The 19754-nt window shown below is 43.5% G+C and overlaps 1 protein-coding gene across 7 annotated transcripts in view; it reads right to left on the bottom strand.

Moving 5' to 3' along the window:
• Positions 1 to 18978, bottom strand: part of ralgapb (Ral GTPase activating protein non-catalytic subunit beta) — a 33344-nt gene extending 14366 nt beyond the window's left edge. For 4 of the 7 annotated variants that reach the window (XM_080846568.1, XM_080846570.1, XM_080846569.1 and 1 more), the window contains exons 1-18: positions 18825 to 18978; positions 17219 to 17426; positions 15394 to 15596; positions 14638 to 14804; positions 13847 to 14033; positions 13480 to 13611; positions 12786 to 12964; positions 12053 to 12103; positions 10891 to 10962; positions 10561 to 10620; positions 9093 to 9244; positions 8667 to 8877; positions 3652 to 3853; positions 3250 to 3417; positions 1771 to 1885; positions 1406 to 1550; positions 1206 to 1270; positions 661 to 799 (exon numbers count right to left, since the gene is read on the bottom strand). In XM_080846568.1, coding sequence (XP_080702694.1) covers positions 661 to 799; positions 1206 to 1270; positions 1406 to 1550; positions 1771 to 1885; positions 3250 to 3417; positions 3652 to 3853; positions 8667 to 8877; positions 9093 to 9244; positions 10561 to 10620; positions 10891 to 10962; positions 12053 to 12103; positions 12786 to 12964; positions 13480 to 13611; positions 13847 to 14033; positions 14638 to 14804; positions 15394 to 15596; positions 17219 to 17395 — 2425 coding nt within the window. In that variant the 5' untranslated portion in view covers positions 17396 to 17426; positions 18825 to 18978. The remainder of the gene's footprint in view (positions 1 to 660; positions 800 to 1205; positions 1271 to 1405; positions 1551 to 1770; positions 1886 to 3249; positions 3418 to 3651; positions 3854 to 8666; positions 8878 to 9092; positions 9245 to 10560; positions 10621 to 10890; positions 10963 to 12052; positions 12104 to 12785; positions 12965 to 13479; positions 13612 to 13846; positions 14034 to 14637; positions 14805 to 15393; positions 15597 to 17218; positions 17427 to 18824) is intronic. The other 3 variants (XM_080846572.1, XM_080846573.1, XM_080846574.1) reach the window with 1 other exon arrangement.
• Positions 18979 to 19754: the final 776 nt, after the last annotated feature.

Raw genomic sequence — 19754 nt, 5'->3', positions numbered from 1 at the left:
TCTAAAGCCCTTTACAGACTATAATATTAATGGGCTACAGATGAGGTGATGGGAGCATCAGCCATTGTGACAGTTTGACAACTGACATGCAATAACAGAGAGACACTGCAGTTCAAAACTCAGGGCAAACAAACAGAAGAATACATCTGTGGAAGACACAAGCAAATGATTGTCTTCTTTACTGTCTTAAGCATCCTTTCATCCAGTGAAGAGGAGCATAAGGCAGTTTAAGAGTTTGAGGAAGTCAGTATGAGGAAATCCTACAGTCTGAAAGCAGATCCATGTGGCAAAGTCGCACAGAAGGCCACATGCAGAAGGCTGAAACCAATAGGACATGCAGCCAAGGGACTTTGTTTTCAGGTCTGTTGCTAATATATAATAGCAATTTCAAAAGAAGAGGAGAGTGGCGGCAAACATAAAAGTTGTATTTGTGACAAATTCGGAATGACACAGCACTGCAAAAACACGAGAAGTTCATATCACCAGACAAAATAAAAACCTTTACCAAATAACTCTTCTGAACACAATTGAAAATGTTTGCTAAGGATAAATAATAAACTAGTGTGAATTTAAGATGAAAAAATAAATTATTAGATGAAAATACATTTTCAGAATATTTTTTCACCTATGACACAGCCACTCATGTTCCTCCCGGCTTACCGTAGTCTCGGAGCAGAGCCTGAGCGGGTCTTTCGCTGTCGGGCGTGGTGGCTTCCGAGCTGCCCACACTGGCCGTGCTGATGCCACTGTTGTTTCTGCTGTGGCTCTTAGCCAGGGAGTGACTGCCGTCCAAACTGCCCTACGGAGCGGAGCAGCACAGCACTCTTTCCAATACGTCCTTACAACTTTAATGGTCCTCTTCTGCTACAGCTAACCACTTATACTCACACACACATATTAACATATATCGCTGTATTGCCGGTGAGAGTATCACAGCACAGCCTAGCACTCTTTCCAATATGTCTTCACAACTTTACGTGTCCACTTCTGCTACAGCTAAGCACTTATACCCACACACACATATTAAAATATATTGCTGTATTGCCGGTCAGAGTATCGCAGCACAGCCTAGCACTCTTTCCAATATGTCTTCAAAACTTTACGTGTCCACTTCTGCTACAGCTAAGTACGCACACACACACACGCACGCATGCACCCATGCACCCATGCACGCACACTGCATTGCCGGTCACAGTATCACTTACCACTTCAGCCTGGGCACCAATTGACTCTAGCAGAGCTGAATCTTGCACAATATTCAGCATGGCCCCTGTAAGCAAATCAGTCCCAACTAATTTATCTTGGTTTATTCACAGAGAGGTTAATGCTGTCAATTTTCTCCAGTCCTACTGAGAATATATATTATGCAAGCAACATCACTTTAATGGAAGATAAATAAATGTACCTAGAATCATTTGTGTGTTGGTTGGGTCTGTCTCTGTCTGTAGCGCGCCAATCAAAATATTGACCAGTCGCAGCTTGAGGGATAGGAAGGTGACAGACTTGTCATGGAGTGCGTCGTCATTGTTGAATTTCCCTTCCAACAGCACCTTATACACAGAGTGGCAAAATCTCAGATTCAGCATCTACAGAATGGGCCTGCAGTGATAACTTAGAAACTGACAGTGCTGCCATATCTCAGAACAATTTGATGACTAAACAAGACGCCGTTTTACTAGAGGACAGCAGAGCACCTAAAGGCTGATTTAGAGGCCGGCGTGTGATGAGAGGAGCTGGCTGGTGGTGGGAAGACGAGTGGGCATTTACTACCTCTGATTTGACGTGTCCAAAATGGTGAGGCAGCGGCAGCATGGAGAGCAGGATGTGTATAGAGGCTCGCCGCAGCTCCGTGGGGTTCACATAGGACTTAAACTTCGACAACTCCCTAGAGGGGGGGGGGGGGGGGGGGAGAGAGAGAGAGAGAGAGAGGAAGAGAGGGATAGAAAGAGAGATATGAGATAAATGAAAAATATGAAATCATTAGATACGATTAATTTGATAGGTTCAATCTGGTCATCCCAGGCTTTCAAAAGATCACAAGCGAGGCAAAATTGCCATACATACTTGGGGAAGACAGGAATTTGGCCAATCTAGCTGCTGGGTTTGTTATTATTTTTGGAATATTCTTTTGTTGATTATTCTTATTCAACTCTGTTTATTTTATTTTTGTCTTCTTGTATGTGTATGTAATATGTATGTGTTGAATCAACTTTGGCAATAGTGTTAAAAAACATTCATGCTAATAAAGCTTCTTTGAATTGAATTTAATTGAATAGAGAGAAACCAATGTAGGCAGTTAGGGATCTAAGAGGAACACAGCATTGCTAACCCAGGGCTTTGTCACAAGGCTGTATTGCCTAATACATTATACATAATATAATATCTATCCAGCTATCCATGCCATCCTAGGGGGGGTGATCTGACTATGACAAGCTGGAATTCTGAAATTCTACATCAATATAGCAAGACTTTAATCAAATGCTTACTCCCTCTGAGTATGTGAAATCTACTTTTATCAAATGCCTACTCCCTCGGAGTATGTGAAATCTACTTTTATCAAATGCTTACTCTCTCTGAGTATGTGAACTCTCCCAGAAACACCAAGTAGAAACAGGGAAGCATTAAAACATAAAATACCCGACAGATGTGATTGCTTCCTCGAGTAAGATGTGATCTGTTTAAACTCCATTCCCTCCTCACAGTCATATATTATCATGAATAAGATACATATTCAGTATCATTTTGCTTTATAATTAAAACTGCTCTGCTGGAGCAATGTTTACCTCATCATTGTTATTTAACATTGTGTTAGGTCATATTGCATGAACTCTGCATAAGCCTTGATGCGTGAGGGAAAAAGGGGCCTGAACATATAAAACTTTGATGTGCCGTCAGCACTTGCAGCATGTATAACTATCACCATCAAGACAGGAGATGGGACAGCAGTCTCTCCTCACCACATTCAAATTCACACAAGTGCTCTCATGAATGTTTCACTTCGTAAATAAACAAATAATGTTGGGACTTGTTCTGTCAGTGCTAGCTTACACTTGTGTCGCAACATCTGTGTAAGCTGCTTCTAATTCTCTCTGTGCAGCCGGCCTATCTGCAGTGGAGAAGGCAAGGAAGGAGGGTGATGTGTGTGTGTGTGTGTGTGTGTGTGTGTGTGTGTGTGTGTGTGTGTGTGTGTGTGTGTGTGTGTGTGTGTGTGTGTGTACGTCACTCTCTATCTGTCTCTCTCACACTCACCGGTCAGGCAGGATGTTCTCCAGAGCGGAGATGAAGTACGGGACCACCACGTTGACGCCTTTCAGGTCCGAGCAGAACAGAGCAGAAGAGTTGAGGATGATGCTGGCCAGGACCGGTCTGCAGATGTAGTCAGATATCTGGAGGCCCTGAATCAGAATCATGTAAAACCTGTCCAAAAGGTAAAAGACTGGGTTAGTGGAATTAGGACTAGACAGTAGAAAGGGAAAGAAAAAAAAAAGAGATAGAGAACATTGATCTGAAATTGTGGGGACTCCCAAGTTCCTTACAATACCAAAGTGGTAGAAATAATTTAACAGATAACATTTCTTTAAAATAAACTACCTTTTGAACACTTTACTTTTTACTATATTTTACTTTTCCTGGCATGTAGTACAGTGTCACCTGGACAGATAGACGGGTAGAATCTCCTCGCCGGTTTTCTTGCTGCAGAAGATGCGGCAGAGGGTGCCGCACGCCTCTGCCCTGCCCGACTCGTAGTTGTCAGGGAACTCGTTGGCATCGAACATGGGGTTGGAGACCATGGTGTCAGTGGACATCTGAGAGCCCTTTCTTCTCAGCTCAACCCCTGCCTGGGTTGCTAAGGCTGGCAAGAGGACATAGGAGAAGGCAAGAGAAGAGAAGTGAAGAGGAGAGGAGGAGGAGGAGAGGGAATACCAAGGGAAGAGAGGAGAGGATATGAGAGAGGAGGAGAATATTAGATAGGGAATGGAGAGGTGAGTGTAGAGGAGATGAAGAAAGACAGAGCAAGAGATTGACAGAGAGGGGTGAAGGGACAGAAAAAAAAACCGTGAATAAGGCATGTCTGAGGGAAACACAGGCCCCAAAAATGTCAAAGATTGCAAATGTCTGCACTGAAAGTTCTCGTTTAAATCCCCAACATCAGATAGTACAAGTGAATTTCATGCAGTTGCTGTCAGCATCTTATTAAAGTTTCTATTTCTCGGTTTCTATAACAAACAGACAACAGATCCTCACAGGAGTAGGTTCAGATGGATGCAAAAAATGCAGACAGCTAAAAAAAACTAATTTTCACAGAGTAGTTATCTGTCCTGGATTAACCAACTATAGTTTCTATTCAACTGCTGGGAAACTCCAGAGGATCTTCACAATGTAAAAAATGGCCCAAACTAAGTGGTTGAGCTGGATTGAAGTATTTTCGCCTGTAGGGCCCTGGATAAACTTTGGGTAAAGAAATAATGCAGTCTTCTTATCAGCTCGTAACGAATTCGACTCATTCCTCTGAGAAATTACACTACAAGCCCAATGAGTCTCGACAGTAGTTCTTTATATTCACACAGTATGTCATCACTCATAAAAATGGCAACGACATCCCAGGCATACATCAGTATAAAAGACAGTAGTCCTTCAACGCCTGGGGCCGTATTCACAAAGCCTTTTATCTTACCACTAGGAGTGCTCCTAACTCGCGCTAAAACCTTTTACGTAGGAGCAGTGGCGTTTCTACATTAGGGGCAGGTGGGGCAGTGCCCCACCAGACCCACGAGATGGCGCTGTTGAGCAGAAGGCTCAATCCATTCCTACTTCGTGGCAAACTATATATATATTTTTATATGCAAAGTAGCGTACATATTTGTGTGAATAAACTTGACTCACAAGCATTATATTCTTGTTTTGGAGTAATTTGATTCGTGTGTTCTACTGCCTGTGTGCTTGCCATAGGCATGAATGAACGTTATGTCTATATTTCCGTTTCCTGTTTCCGGAGGGGCAAAGACCCACGCTGCCCCACCGTTACCATAGAAACACCAATGAGCGCGAACCACACCGGCCAAAGTTAACATTGAGGCTAGGGGCAATTTCAAATTTGCCCCTAGACGTTAACTGCGTAATCTACGTATTCTACGTAATGTAGACTGGGATAATGGGAAACCCGCGAGAACTCTACCCCGAGACTAAGCAAAAAAAAAAAAACATACAGTGAGAGTGAGATCAGGAGTTACAGGAGACTTACAGAAGAGTTCGCTATCGGTAGATTTTACACAATTTTGAAAGAGTTTTTGAATGAATGGATAAGAATGAATAACGTAGATTGTTTGCTGAGGGTGCATTTCAGCACATTGCCGCAGGAAGAAAAATTGGAAATACAACGTTTGGGACCACACAGTCCATGCTTTCTATTGAAAACACCTTCATTAATGGACTGCTGGATTTTAACGACAACGTAATCGAGAGGTTTGCTCAAGCAAAGAACCGTGGAGCCAACTTCCTTTTAAGTGATCTGGGCCTCGTTTCCCGATAACGACGTATCTTAACGGCCTACGTGGATTTTGGCGACATCATAGACTCATCATTGCCGTAAGTGCGGCGTCGGGAAACCGCTCTGCAATATCCCTCTTACGACCGATTTCAAGTCCTCTTTAGCGTTCGGGAAACTGGGCTCTGCATTGGTGAGTCAAAACTGAGCTGAAGGAGATCGTTTAGTTTAATAAATTATGCAAGTTATTGAAGCTATGTGTCTGTCTGATCTTTTTACTTTAATGCTTTATTATATTGCGTACCATGTTGGCGCTCTGAGATTATTTGGAACGAAGAGTGCGTTTAAAATATAATGCAATATTATTATTAATATTATTATAGGCAACATCTTTGTGTCGTGCTGAGCGGTAAAGCATGTGACATGTATTTGAAATAGGATGTCTGCTCCCTGCTGGCACTCAAAATGCAGCCCATTGTATACCTGACTGGTCTATATATGTAGGCCTACTGTTATAATAATCAGCTACCTCTATTTTTGTAATGTAATATGACGTCATATAAATTTGCCCCACCAGAAATTTCAGGCTAAAATCGCCACTGCGTAGGAGTAATTTCTTAAAAGTGATTCACAACGGCTCTGAGACCTACTCATACTAAGGATAACACCAACTCCTAAGCTTAAGATAAAAACTCCGTTGCTATGGATGACGTCGCTTCTCATGCACGAGTTTAGAAGGGGTGAGGACGGTGATTGGTCGTTGACAGGCTATCTCATTAAAAACTCATTCGTGACGTCTCTCTAACAATCCCACTATATCGACTGAAAATAAGAGAATAACCTAGGCTTCAAATTAAGTCATATTAAATAGTTATGGACAGTGCAGTTAGCAGAATGCACACGCATGATGACAAGTTTGTGCATCCAACGGGAATGACACTTAGCACGTTAAGAGAAATATAAAGCGATCAATATAAAATATGGCAATTGCATGTAATCAAGGCAGTAATAATTAAAGCACCCAGCAAACTGTTAGGATATTATATTTCCAGCCCTTGACCACTTCAAATATCAGCACATACGGCCCTTCAAGCCCTCCAATCTTAATTGATCAAAGCGAAACGAACGTGAACCGTAGCCTAGGTGAAAGCCTACTGGTCCCAGGACCAATAGCCACTGTCACCCCAGCGGCATCCAGCTGGTAAATTCTCAAAAACCTGCGACCGCTCCCCGTTGAAATGAACGAGTCATCGGTACATCCAGGCCACGGTGGACGAATTATTGTAATGTGTGTCCCGTCACTGGACATTCCTGCGATCGCCATGGAATTTACTTTGATCTTGTGTAATTGGCGATTGTCCAAAGGCAACTGGATAAACTGTTGGATGATGTGGGGTCTACAGTGCGTTGATAGTTTGATGAATTAAACGGCTGACTGATGATTCCCAGTGTCGTCATTTGCGTTTTCCCGAAGCCAAATAGGTTATCTTTATGTTTCCAAACATTTTACTTCGGGACACATCGTTGTTTAAAGGCGTCATTGCATCCCGCGCTAATTCTACGACAATATTAATACCTTCACGGTTTAAGCAATGTCTTTTATCAATTCCAAGTCGGCTGCAGCCATCTTACGATATTTTGTGAATAGGTCTTAGTGATTTAGGAGTCCTCATGAGGAGTTTTAAGCTGTCCTAGACTTAGGTGCTACTTTTAGGGATAAAATATTTTGTGAATTGCTCTTAGTAAAAAAAATTAGGAGTCCTACATTTAAGACTGACACGCCCATTATTTTTAGGAGTTTCTCCTAAATTCGCCCCTTATGAGCTACTTTTAGCCCTAAGATTCTTTGTGAATACGGCCCCAGGTTAGTAGAAAACCCCTATGGTGAACAGGGTATGGGTTAAAAGTGTTGTGATGAGATGGGGGAAAGGCAATTATGTGCAGGCAAAGTCAATTGTAAACAAAAATGTATGCAGTGCTTTAACTGTTTCCTGAAAAGTGAGTTTTGTGACTAGGTTACTTGAGATTACCAGCGTCAGATTTACAACAGTAAAAGAAACCTCTTGTTCGTGATGCTGTGGCAAAATGTCAGAAAGCCCGCTGCGATCAGTCCCCATTTATGTTCACAATATCTGTTACAATTGACCTAGAGGAATGTGGGCGGTGACCATTCAATCCAAAACGGAAAAACACAAGCAGGAAACAAAGCAAAAACTGCCTTTGCAACCCAAGTAGTGCCACTACGTGGAATGGATGGAAATGTTATTGCAGAATTAGGAGGATGTGGTCCTTTTCCACTCAAAAACTATGAAGGCAAACCTATGCAAGAGAGCAAAAACTAAAAATTGCCAAAACTAAAATATCAAGTAAAAGCATTATGCTCATTACTTACAAGATTTATAAGAAAGAAGAATTTGGAAAAATGTGGCTGCAAGATAACACAAAATGAAACCAGAAACTAATCAAATAAGAACAGTAACATGTGAATAAACTATGCATAGGTAATGAAGCACTTTACAATGGTTCTTTCAAGCTGCATGGCCTGATGCACTGCATCTTTGACCAGCATTTGCATACCCCTGCTTAATTAACTGGTGAGGTTTCAGACACCTCACATGCACAGGAGGAGACAGACGGAACCAGGAGAAATGTTGAAGCTGCATAGCTTTTGGCAAATTCCACCACATCTCACAGAGGTTAATAGAATCAGAATTGACAAGCTCATAAAAATGCCTCAAAAAGTTCCAATTCTCCAGTGGGGGTTGGTGTGGCGGTGGGGTAATCAATGCTATAGATGCAGCCAACCGAAACACTGACAGCTAACTAACACTTCATAGACCACAAAAATGAATAAATAAATAAAATGACCTTCACACAAATCTGCAAGTCATCCTTCTATAATGAGAAGAGCCTGCCAAAAGAGTTCACTGTGAACAAGCAAATGCTAGCCGCTCATTAAAAGCCGGCACTTGAGGCTCATCGCATATCTTCTTGGCTGGAGACATGCAGTGATTGAAAGAATTTTTTTTATTTTTTTTATTTATTTATGCGTTTATTTGAAAAGTTACCTTAAGTTAAACGTAACGCCAACACCAACCCTCGGGAAGACGGAGGCAAAGCGAGTGAGCGAGCAGAGGGAGGTAGGACCGGCTGGGTTTGTGAGGGGTGTGTCGGACCTTACCAGTCATGCTGCTGTCTCTGCTAAGGCTCGAGTGGAGTTTGCAGTGGACCAGCGCCGCGTCGAACAGCCACTGGCCAAACAGGTTGAGGACGCTGTTGACCTTGGGCCGCGTAGGGGCGGGCAGGGGCCGCGGCTCGGAGCTTGTTTGGTTGGGGCTGGACAGAGGAGAGGACGAGGAGGAGGTCTGGTGTGAAACTTTGGACTGTCCCGTCTGGTGGCAGAAGGAAAAGAAGTGTTTTATTCGAAGGAGGTTAATCCTTTACAAAGTTGAATAGTTTATTTAGAACCGTCTTTATACACACACTTTAATATTCTTCATTTCTCTGTAATAAAATCATTTGGTAGTAATATCACGTCACTGTAATTGACGGTAGATGTATATGTACAGTACATGAAAAAAAAACAGTTCAACATTAGCCTTCCTACCGTCGATGCCTTGCTGGTCGTCTTGGTTACAGCTGTAGGACGGTGCCGGCGGCTGTGAGGAGGTGTAGTGTTCGTGGTGGTGGGGGGAAGAGGCATGCTTAGCCTGTTCACTGGAGTGGGAGGGGCACTGTCTGAACGGGGGCGGGATATACCTGCGGGATGGGTGCATGGAGAGGTAGAAGGTCAGACAGATGAACCAGGTAAGCTCCCCGGATGGCCTGTATTTACTTAAAACAGAAAGAGGCATTTGATTAGTTGAATTCCAAATCTTCAAAATTGCCCTTATCTATTTAGGACAGATCACTCAAGCGAACATGCCACAGTTTTGCCAACAGCTTAAAATCACCAGGAGACGAGGGATGACCTTTCTCCATTAGCAGGGCAGCCCAGGACCATTCTGACTGGCCGCATTCATTCTTGACAATTTCTTTTTGGTCTTCCCACATATCATCCCACAACCACACAGACTTCATACAGATGCAAACAACGTTATCAGTTGGGCTTAACACAGTGGCAGCCTGGTGGCATTTGTTTTCAGCAAACAACACATTTGGTTCATTAACAGCAACACATCGCGCCTGATGCCAAAATCTGAATGAAAGGCAAGATGATTAAGGATGCCGTATATCATAAAAAAAAAAAAATCATCATTCCAAGTAATCTTCCTTCATGCACAAGGTACCACATATTTTCAGAAGATCCCCACAAAATTGATTGGGTTAGTGAAACTCATGTCCAAATTGATCAAGATCGATACGATTCCAAAATGCAGGAAAAGACAAAATAAAGCACCAACACAATGTCTGCACATTTTATAGCCCTGGATGCAATGCATTATGGCCTGCGGTAACGATGCCTAGCTCTTGTGATCTGGTCCAAACATCATGTCAGTAGAGCACTTTAACTTTGTCCTGTTACCTGCACTTGAACCAATGTATTTACTGAACTGATCACGATGGACTGTTTGAGTGGATGTCTGGCATAGAAGAGTGTAGCGTTAGGCACCACAGGACTTCCGACCCAGAAGTCCAATTCCAGGAGTTTTTAGTTCAGCTTCAGTCCATGCCTTATCCCCTCACAGCATGTCTTCCAGCTATCTCTGCTCTACAGTCAATGTAATTACAACCTTCTTGATTGGGTGTGCTTAGCTAATCAAGTATGCCTGCAGTGTGTGTGTGTGTGTGTGCGTGTGTGTGTGTGTTGGGGACCAGGTGTAAGAGAATATCTTGAGAGGAAAAACTGTCTATCTCAAAAAAGAGACCAGTATGTGATCTAATTAAGATATTTTAGTACTACACATGCAGTGTACAATGCAAGAATATATTTTGAGTCATTTTTGATCATTTGACCTAAAGGGTCCAGACACAGCAGCCATTGTGCATGCACCATTCCACAATAAGATCTTGCCAAACCCCAGCAAAATCCACATCAACCTCCCTGATGGTTGTTAAGGAGATCTACAAAGTACCATAAGATGGAAGCCTGTCGCGAAAATTGTTCCTAGACACAGCAACACCTGGAAAAACACCTGGTTTACAAAAACAGAAATACATTTGAGAGGAAATAGGAAGCAGGTGGATGTTTTTTGCAAATATCTAAATAGAACGACACAAATAAGTCATGTGGGGAATCAGTTATGAGTGCCAGTTTATGGGATTCATTAAAAATAAACAAAAAGCCCAATATCCAAATGTGCTGAACTTAAAAAACATGCTTTGCTGACTGAGGCCAGCACCCTCTGAGGGAAGAAGCATTGCTGTAACACATGAGATCATTGCTTTGGTGCAACTCAAGGTACCTAAGGAAGGGAGCCGGTCACGTTTATAGCCCCGAGGCAGAGGGTCTGCTACGGAGGAAAGTTCATGTAAGCCTACACAAGGAACAGAGAAAAATGTATGGAGACAAGAGAAGGTAAAACGGACACATCTACACTGAGAGCACACAGGAGCCAGGATATGAAGGAAAACACACACACGCACACATCACACGCACACACACACCCACACACACATCACAAGCACACACGCACATGCACACACACAACCCACACAACAATGACAGTGTGTTAGTAGTATGTCGGAAAAGGATGATTTGTGTTTAGTAATAGGTTGACCATTGCTACCACTGACAAATGAAGACATTAACATGGCTAGAGCACTTCGGTCACAGGTCGATTCTGGCCGGTCATGACATTTAACGGTCAACAAACAGGACATAACGATGTGGGGGAAAAGGAAAATATTTGTTGTATGCACAAATGCCTATGTGCTCACAATGTTTATGTTACTGCATAGCTCAATGTATATGTGCCTGTCAGGCTCAGTGGGATAATGTTAACACTATGTGAGGTCTGAAAAGGCCCTTACATACACACACACACACACACACTTTTAAGTGTGTTTATAGGCTCCTGCATATTTTTAAAGGTCAAAGGGGCATTACACGTTGTGTAGCAGAAAGATGAAGTGCTTAGTGACTTAGGTCTACCAAACGGTCATAAAGCGAAGAGGCCCACCCTATCCTAATTTAGGCACAGGACTGCACTCTGCCTAACCACAACCGAACACACACACACTTCCTGTAACACTGGGACAGACCACAGGAAGATTAAACCCAGAGACTGTTTAACTGACAATGACTTAACTCTACAAACGCGATCAAAATGTGCTGATAGGCCTAACAGGTGTGTGTGCGAGAGTGTGTGTGTGTGTGTGTGTGTGTGTGTGTGTGCGTGGGGGGGTAGTTACCAGCCCAAAGGGCACAAAGGACACAAAGTGGTCCAGTTAGCCAGCTAATAAACTGTCTGGTATAAAGTAGAAACCCCATTTTTCTGCTTTTCAGATTTTTGTGCAATCAGAGACAAACAGAGCAGCCAGTCACAGTCACGATCCCTTATAGCCCAGATTGACAGAATCATGGTGGAGAGGACAGAGAGGGCAGGGGACCAGAAGACAGAGTACCATAAGAGGGCAGCTTTTCACGGAACTCGAGTCGTTTAAAGACCGCAACACCTACAGGAGAACACAGATCAACACTTGAGCCAATACAACATAATATAAAGAAAAATAAGACAGATTATCTCTCAGAGCTGTTCAGCTGAGCTCAGCTGAGAGGGCGAGTCTTTCAAAGATAACTGTGACAGCAGATTTCTTTCTGGTTCGAGCAGCAACTTAGCTCATATCCTGGGCTGCCAGAGCAAGATATCTCTCTGCCTTTGACTCTACAAATATACACAGCAAAATGATGAGCCAATTGGCTACACATGAGCAGGAAGAGACTTACAAAATGCTAGCGCTGTGGGTTCCCAGACAGAGAACTGATAGTACGAAGAAAGGACACATTTCATCCACCTTTAAACTATTTACTCTGGAAGTAGACCTCAAATCACTCCCGACGGGGAATTGCTCTGAAAGAGAACACACAGTTGGGGCTACTTCCAGTATGTTTATATTCTAATTTATATATTTATTGATTTTTTTATCTTTTATTATTTTCCACTCCTGAGCACTTTTTTTCCCCCCTTTGGATGCTCCTTATGCTTTTATTTATGCAAGGCACACTGAATTGACCTCAGTCATGTATGAAACGTGCCATATAAATAAACTTGCCTTTGTCTTGTCTCTCCTATTGAAGGGGATTCAGTAATGGGATTTAGAAGAGAGACTCTGTGGGATGAAGGTACTCCATGCTCACCTAGGAAGGCGTCCACCAAGCAGCTGATGCCCCTCATGGCCCGGAAGAAGATCTGTGGCAGCTGCTTGAGGCAGGGGTGCTGCACCATCTCCTGGGGCACGCCACTCACCCCGAGGAGCTGATCCTGGAACTTTGGCGTGGAGCTCACGATCACTGGGTTACTTAGGTCAACCGGGTTGCTGGGAAAGGGGGTGGGGGAGCTTGGTTAGCATGGCTCCAGTGGGGTGGTGTAGGATGAGAGATACCTTTGGCTAGATTTGGAGTTGTAAGGTAAACACTAGAAAGGTGCTGAGTATTATATTACTTCCAGTACTGTTACTGTTGAAACTTTGGTTTAGAAATGGAGAAGTGCATTTAGTTCTGCATATTTGTTTTCTGTGGTACTGTGGTGCACATCCACTACCTGGAAATGACGGATATGATGGATTGACCTGGTGCATAAATAAATATCTATACAAACTTTAGTGTTCTTTTGTCAGTTCTTGGCAATGTTACAAAACAAAGACAGAACAAAAATGTTCCTCTGTTTATTTGCAACATACTGGAAGTACTCCATACCACTGCACTTTGTTCTACTCTTAATCATCAACAGGAGCAGGGCTCCAAATTTCATTGTATGTCAATAAAGGCTTTCCTTTCCATTCTATTCTATAATCTGGTAAGTGAAGGAGATGGAATCTCCTGGGGGCAGTACCTGAGCATGTGCAGGAAACGAAACCATGTCTGAGCCACACAGTCATTGTCCATCTCAGAGGGGATGAGGTTGGAATCCTCCTCTGGGACCTTGAATGGTGGGAACGAGGGACCGTATGTAAACCGTAACAATCTGGACAGAAGAAAAGAAAACAAACAAAAAGAGGGAGGGGGGGGAGAGAGAGAGAGAGAGGATCTTATTTTAAAGAACTTTCTTAAATATAAATCAAGAAGTCACGTCAAGGGCAAAGATACAGATTCAACTGGCCCTCGTCTGGGCTGTGTCTTGTGGACTTGGCCCTTGAGCACGGACATATTCTTCCCTGAGCTGCAGTCCTGGCGTTATCCAGTTGAGAACTGCTGTTTACCTGGAGGTCAGGGCGGCGATGACCTTGCTCCACTGCTCCACCACAGGGGGGTGGTGCCTCCAGTTGGCCAGCATTTCCCTGGCCGTCTTCCAGTAGGGCGGCGTGGGGAAGCAGCGCGTGCAGGCCAGGAACCACACCTCAAACAGCACACTGATCAGCTTCTCCGCCAGCTTCTCAGCAATGCCACCTGCGAAAGCAACACCAAGACAGTCAGGGCTCTGCTTTTCTGATATCACAACAAACCATGATTTTTTTTCCCCAAATGTATGTCGAATTAAAGGAGCACAATGTGTTCTTTAAAGATGCAGTCCGCAATTCTGTTTCGGTTTCGCAAAAGGTTTTTGATATTTGAGCTCAACAGCCAATCAAATTGCACCCCTCCGTTTTGTGCTCCTGTAGCACCATGTTGATTGGCTGGAATAGTTAAGGGGTCGGTCTGAGCCACTTTGTTGCTTTGCCATTTAGAGGTCCAGGACTCTCTAGGAACACTTGAGGTCTTTTTTTAGCACTGACACTGGCAGCTTGAGGACTGTGAGGAGAAATTTGCTGAATTTGACAACAAGAGTCTTCCAGAGGAAAGTGAACACTGTAGAAAGGAGTGTGTGTGTCTAAGTAGTGTGTGCAAGGAGTGAATGGGTAAGAAGTGTGTGTGAGTAGTGAGTTTGTCATTGTGAGTGCGTTAGTGCGTGTGTGTGAATGTGAGTGTGAATGTGAGTGCGTGCTAGACACAATTGCCCATCCACAGCAGCCCATCTAGGAGCTTGTAGATCTGCAGAGTACTCATTCCCCACCTCCTACTGTGGGCGGTGCAAGCAAGGTGTCGTTGATGCGCAGCAGGAAGAGCAGTAGCACCTCCCAGGTCTCGCGCACCATGGAGGAGGAGTCCCGCGCCAGCTTCTGCACCGCACACAGCACCTGCTGACACAACCTGAAGTGCATTGGGTTGCAGTGCTCCGGCCTGGAGGAGAGAAGAGGAGAGGAGAGGAGAGGAGAGGAGAGGAAAACAACTTAAAATAAACACAATAAGTCACACTGGTTAAATTTGAAATAAAGAGAGCACTGAAAGGGTTAAGATAGATAGATGGTGAGACAGAGAGAGAGAGAGAGGAACTACAGAAGAGATACAAAGAGCGGAAAAGAGACAAAGACAGGGAATATGATGTAAAAAAGGTGAGTGACGAGGGAAAGATGAAAGAACAGAAAGCCGTATTTAAAGCAGTTCTATTTTTGATATTATTTCGGTTCGTGATAGTTGTCGTCAAGGGCGCCCCATCAAAGCAAATAAAGAGCCAGCAATAACTGGTCCTCTAACCCAACCTCTTTCCTCCTCGACAAAAAATAACCAAGAAAACAAATATCCAAAAATATCAGCATGCCAAAATAACATCTTGAGAAAGCTTTTCAGCTGAAATGACACACAATCACATAGAACAGGCCAACCTCTCTTTCATTTGACTGGTTATCATGAGAATAGGCCACCAATGACACAACAGGATATGTAGGATAACAAACATACACGCATGCACAAGCAGGGTTGTGGTACGTACCTTGGCAAGAAGAGGTTGTGAAGGTGTTTGAGAATGGTCTGGACGTAGAGGTTGGGCTCTTTGATGATGGGTTGAGGTATGGAGTCTCGCGGGGCCACCAGGGCCATGATCCAGTCCGTGTAGACGTCCACGCACAGCTTGACCGTGTCTCCGTCCAGAGGCAGGGTGAGGCCGTAGCACAGCACCTCCATAGTCCATTTCACCTGAAGTCCAGAGGGAAAGGATACAGAACCGCTGAGTAACTAAAAGCGTCGTACACAAATGGATCACAGCGTCTATGAGGAAATTAATGGCAGACTGTTCTCAAACAATCTGAACTTTTTTTTTTTGTATCTTGTCTAGTGTTTGTGATGTTCAGCAACACTGCTGAGAGTGAATGGGACAATTCTGGAACCATAAAAGACAGCAATCGTGCAACACACTAAAGGCCACTGACAACAGACTGCTAAATCTGTCCTCTCAACAACGTGGCACGTGACGCGTCTAAAGTCTTCATCAACAACATCACTCATTAACCTCAGCATGTGGCTGTGGTGTTCTTCTGCCCAGGCGAACAACCACCCTGTCCTTAACAGGAAGAGTACCCTCAGGCGGTGCCCCCTAAACACTCTGGCATGCTCAGCCACTTATCTTGTGAGCGAAAACATGCCAGGAAACTGCACGGAGACACTCAGCCACGCTGAATAAAGAGCTAGGGTGCATTCCTTGGCAAGGGGCATGAATTTCTGCCTGCCTCTTATAGCAAAACAGTCTTATCTAATGGTCTGTGGAGGGCCTGGGCTTGGTTGAGTTGGGCGGGGAGAGGAGAGGAGAGGAGAGGAGAGGAGAGGAGAGGAGAGGAGAGGAGAGGAGTGGAGTGGAGAGGAGCAGCAAGTGAAAATCAGAGGCAGAGGCCCTAGGGGAATACACAGGAAATCCTTGCGCTGTTATCACGCCACACAGAAGCCGGGAGGAACCCGAAGTTCCAACACAACGGGGGCGGAAGTCAGAAAAAGGCAAAGGGAACAATACCGAGTTCTGTTCTGGATCCACACACAATACAAGTCAGCTAACACATACAAACAAAAAAGGAACTGTTACAGTTCATGTATGCAGGAGACATGAGGCTCACCCTCACATGCAGACAAGATGATAATGCAGGCTAAAGAGACGGGAGACTGTGAAGAACCATCAGAGCTCCTCAGTAACTTAGCTGCCTTTATAGCGTAACTGTTACAACACATTGTTCTATAGTTTAAAAATGTATTCTTGAAAAATGCCATTGGTTTAAAGGCATCAACAGACAGATAGAAAGAAAGAAAGAAAGAAAGAAAGAAAGAAAGAAAGAGAAAGAAAGAGAGAGAGAGAGAGAGAGAGAGAGAGAGAGAAAGAGAGAGAGAGAGAGAGAGAAAGAAAGAAAGAGAAAGAAAGCATCAGAGTAAAATGTCCAAGCAACACTAATGTCATAACAGGGTGCAATGGGGTCCTTCACCAAGGATTTCAACAATCATCAATCAATGGGGCAGGAAAGCACATCTGCAGTTGAAAACAATGGCCCAAGCTAAACACACAGTATGACTTACAAGAGACTGATTCTCTAGTACCCTCTTAGGTCTAGCACCACCCCTCTTCTTGACTTCCATTCTCTCTGTCTCTCTCTCTCTTTCCTATTCATTCTCTATCACTCACTCACTCTCACTCACTCTCACTCACTCACTCACTCACTCACTCACTCACTCACTCACTCACTCACTCACTCACTCACTCACTCACTCACTCACTCACTCACTCACTCACTCACTCACTCACACCTTCTCTCAAAACACACACACAAATGCTCCTGTACCTCTTTATCAGTCTTCAGAAAGCTCTCTGATGTGGGCCCCCCCAGGCTGGCTCCCAGGGGCCGGACCACGGCATTGGCGACATCTCGTCCCACCGTTGCCGGGTAGGAGTGCAGGACGCTAACGTTGCCCTGGTCATTCTGGACCACCAGGTGCAGAGACCTCCACTCTGAATACATGACTGGGGCTTCTACTGGATCCAAGAACAGCCTATCAAATGAAGATATATAGGGAAGAGATATAGACATTATTTGTAAGATTAGTCGCTTGACCAAATGCAATAGGGTGGGTGGGTAAAAGTGGTTATTTGATCTCTTTGCCCATCATGTAATAGTGATCCAGTTCTCACAGTTCACTTGAAAGGAACAACAAACAAAGAAAGGGCTTGTTGTGTTTTGGCAACATGTTCCAAGTTGAATTTCAATGGGCATACAACCTGTTGAGGAGTGTCAAAAACAAGGTGGCCCGCTCTTTTTAACTCTGGCAGGCTTACGTGTCTGAGCAATGACATGTCCGAATGTTTATTTATTTTATTTTTTAAGTTTAGGATCTTCTTGTCTCCTTTTATCTTATATGCGTATTAGCATCAAATACACAGAGTCGGGGCGTGTGGGAAAAGGACCCAAACGTGTATTGAGACACTGTAGTTTTAAATATAACGTGAACACTGCATAGACAATCACTTCCATCGGAATGTTTTATAACAAACAAACTTCCCATATACCGTCTAATTTCCTGATTTGATATGACGCTACCTTCACAAAGTTTCCGCCCTCTAGCCTTCAGTTCGAGCGCTAATCATAGCTACAGCTGGCAAACTAGATTCTGCACTGAAGTTAGCATTAGCATGTTTACTCGCTGATTTTTGAAGTGAGACTTGGATAAAATCAACATGAGAGAAACGACCAGAGTTGACATTCATACGATCAAATTCTTTCATCTCACTGGTGTGTGCTTTAGCTACCAATAAAGCAAATCGCCCACTTCGTTGCACTGGGCAAGCCCGTTTAAAGTTCTAGCTATGTGGCTAACGCATTCTTGCTAGCTAACAGTACAGTAAAGATTTTTTTCAAGAAAGCAAACGCGAAACAGTTCACCATTCGTAACACCGTTGTCTAGCTTTCATGAAACTTGGTGACAAGTCAAATACATATGTCTGGCTAGCTTTAGACTGGTTTCAGAAGTGACGAACCCAAAGCCAATAAGGAAAAACTAGTCCGACTTAACTTACTAACAAACTAGGATGTGTGAACTGGACTAGCCCGGGGCTGCCAGATACCGCTAACTATGCTAGCGTTAGCTGACGCTAAAGGCATATATAAGATGGCGAAATAGCTACATTATCAGACAACGTTTTGTCGACTTGTGAATATGTGGGTTTGACATTACAGCACGTATGTTTGTTCTGGAAATGAATAACTCCAGTGCAGACGTTTATTCAAAACTAAGCGCAAGCTATCCTAGACAGCTAACAGTGGCAAGGTGATCTGGAGCCGAATCTACTGGATATGCACTGTTATTGTAGGCCCCACTGCGGGACATTTACGACAGCAACACACACACACAAGTTGTCTTTTAGAAGACAAACAACCACAGATCGCCGACTACCTGCGTCTGAGGGAACGGTTGACATATCAGTTATCGGTGTCTTCTCAGCACAGGTACTTGGACCAACGAATGAACCTCAGAAACATCATCTTTGGTCGCTGAAAATCCACTGACATGGACAAGCCTTTCCGCCCTGTCGTCATCCGGTAAGGTTGGCAGCAGCGATGCAAATGTATACGGAGACCTAGACCATGTGGATTGGTATTTTAAATAATTAAAGACAAAGGCTGGAGGCAAACAACTGTTAGCATAACTGACGAATGTCGGTAGGCTGTAGTTCACCCCAGAAAATGCACTATATTTCCCTCTAATTTAAAGGGAGGTCAATAGAAAAACTACCGCGGAGATTTATAGTAGCAAAAGGGACATGGCTCTTTAAAAACAAGACCCTGTTTGGACTCTTCTAGCCAATCATTGGTCTTCAGTCGCGGGGGAGGTGGAAGTGTAAATGTGGGTGCGTTCAATATGTTTTTGCGTTTATATTATAATTATTTTCATTGAAACACATGAAAAACATATCCTGAAACATTCTTAACATTTTCGAAACAGTAAGTACATTTTACAAATAAAAGCACACAATGGATTAGCCTACCTGCAAAAGCACTTAACTCACTCAGAAATATTAGTTTGTCTCAATAGTAAACTGTTATGACAATTAATATGTCAGTGCAACGACAATGAAACGTTCTTGTGTCATTGTTTAGAACCAAGACTGTCAAAAATGCTTAACCATGCTGTCAATATAGCCTAATAGTGTCATGGAAGTGTATTCCTTATTTTCAAAGTTGCTTTTTATTGTATAAGTCTTTTACCAACATGATCTATCAACATACCAGATCATTGCTTGTCTCTAACTAACTAAATATGACTTTATAGCCAATGAATGTTATTCATGTCACCAATTTCAACACAACAATGTATCAAGACCAA

This window comes from Sprattus sprattus (genome assembly GCF_963457725.1).
Source record: "Sprattus sprattus genome assembly, chromosome: 10".
Lineage (NCBI taxonomy): Eukaryota > Metazoa > Chordata > Actinopteri > Clupeiformes > Clupeidae > Sprattus > Sprattus sprattus.
This window is presented reverse-complemented; position numbering and strand designations above follow the sequence as displayed.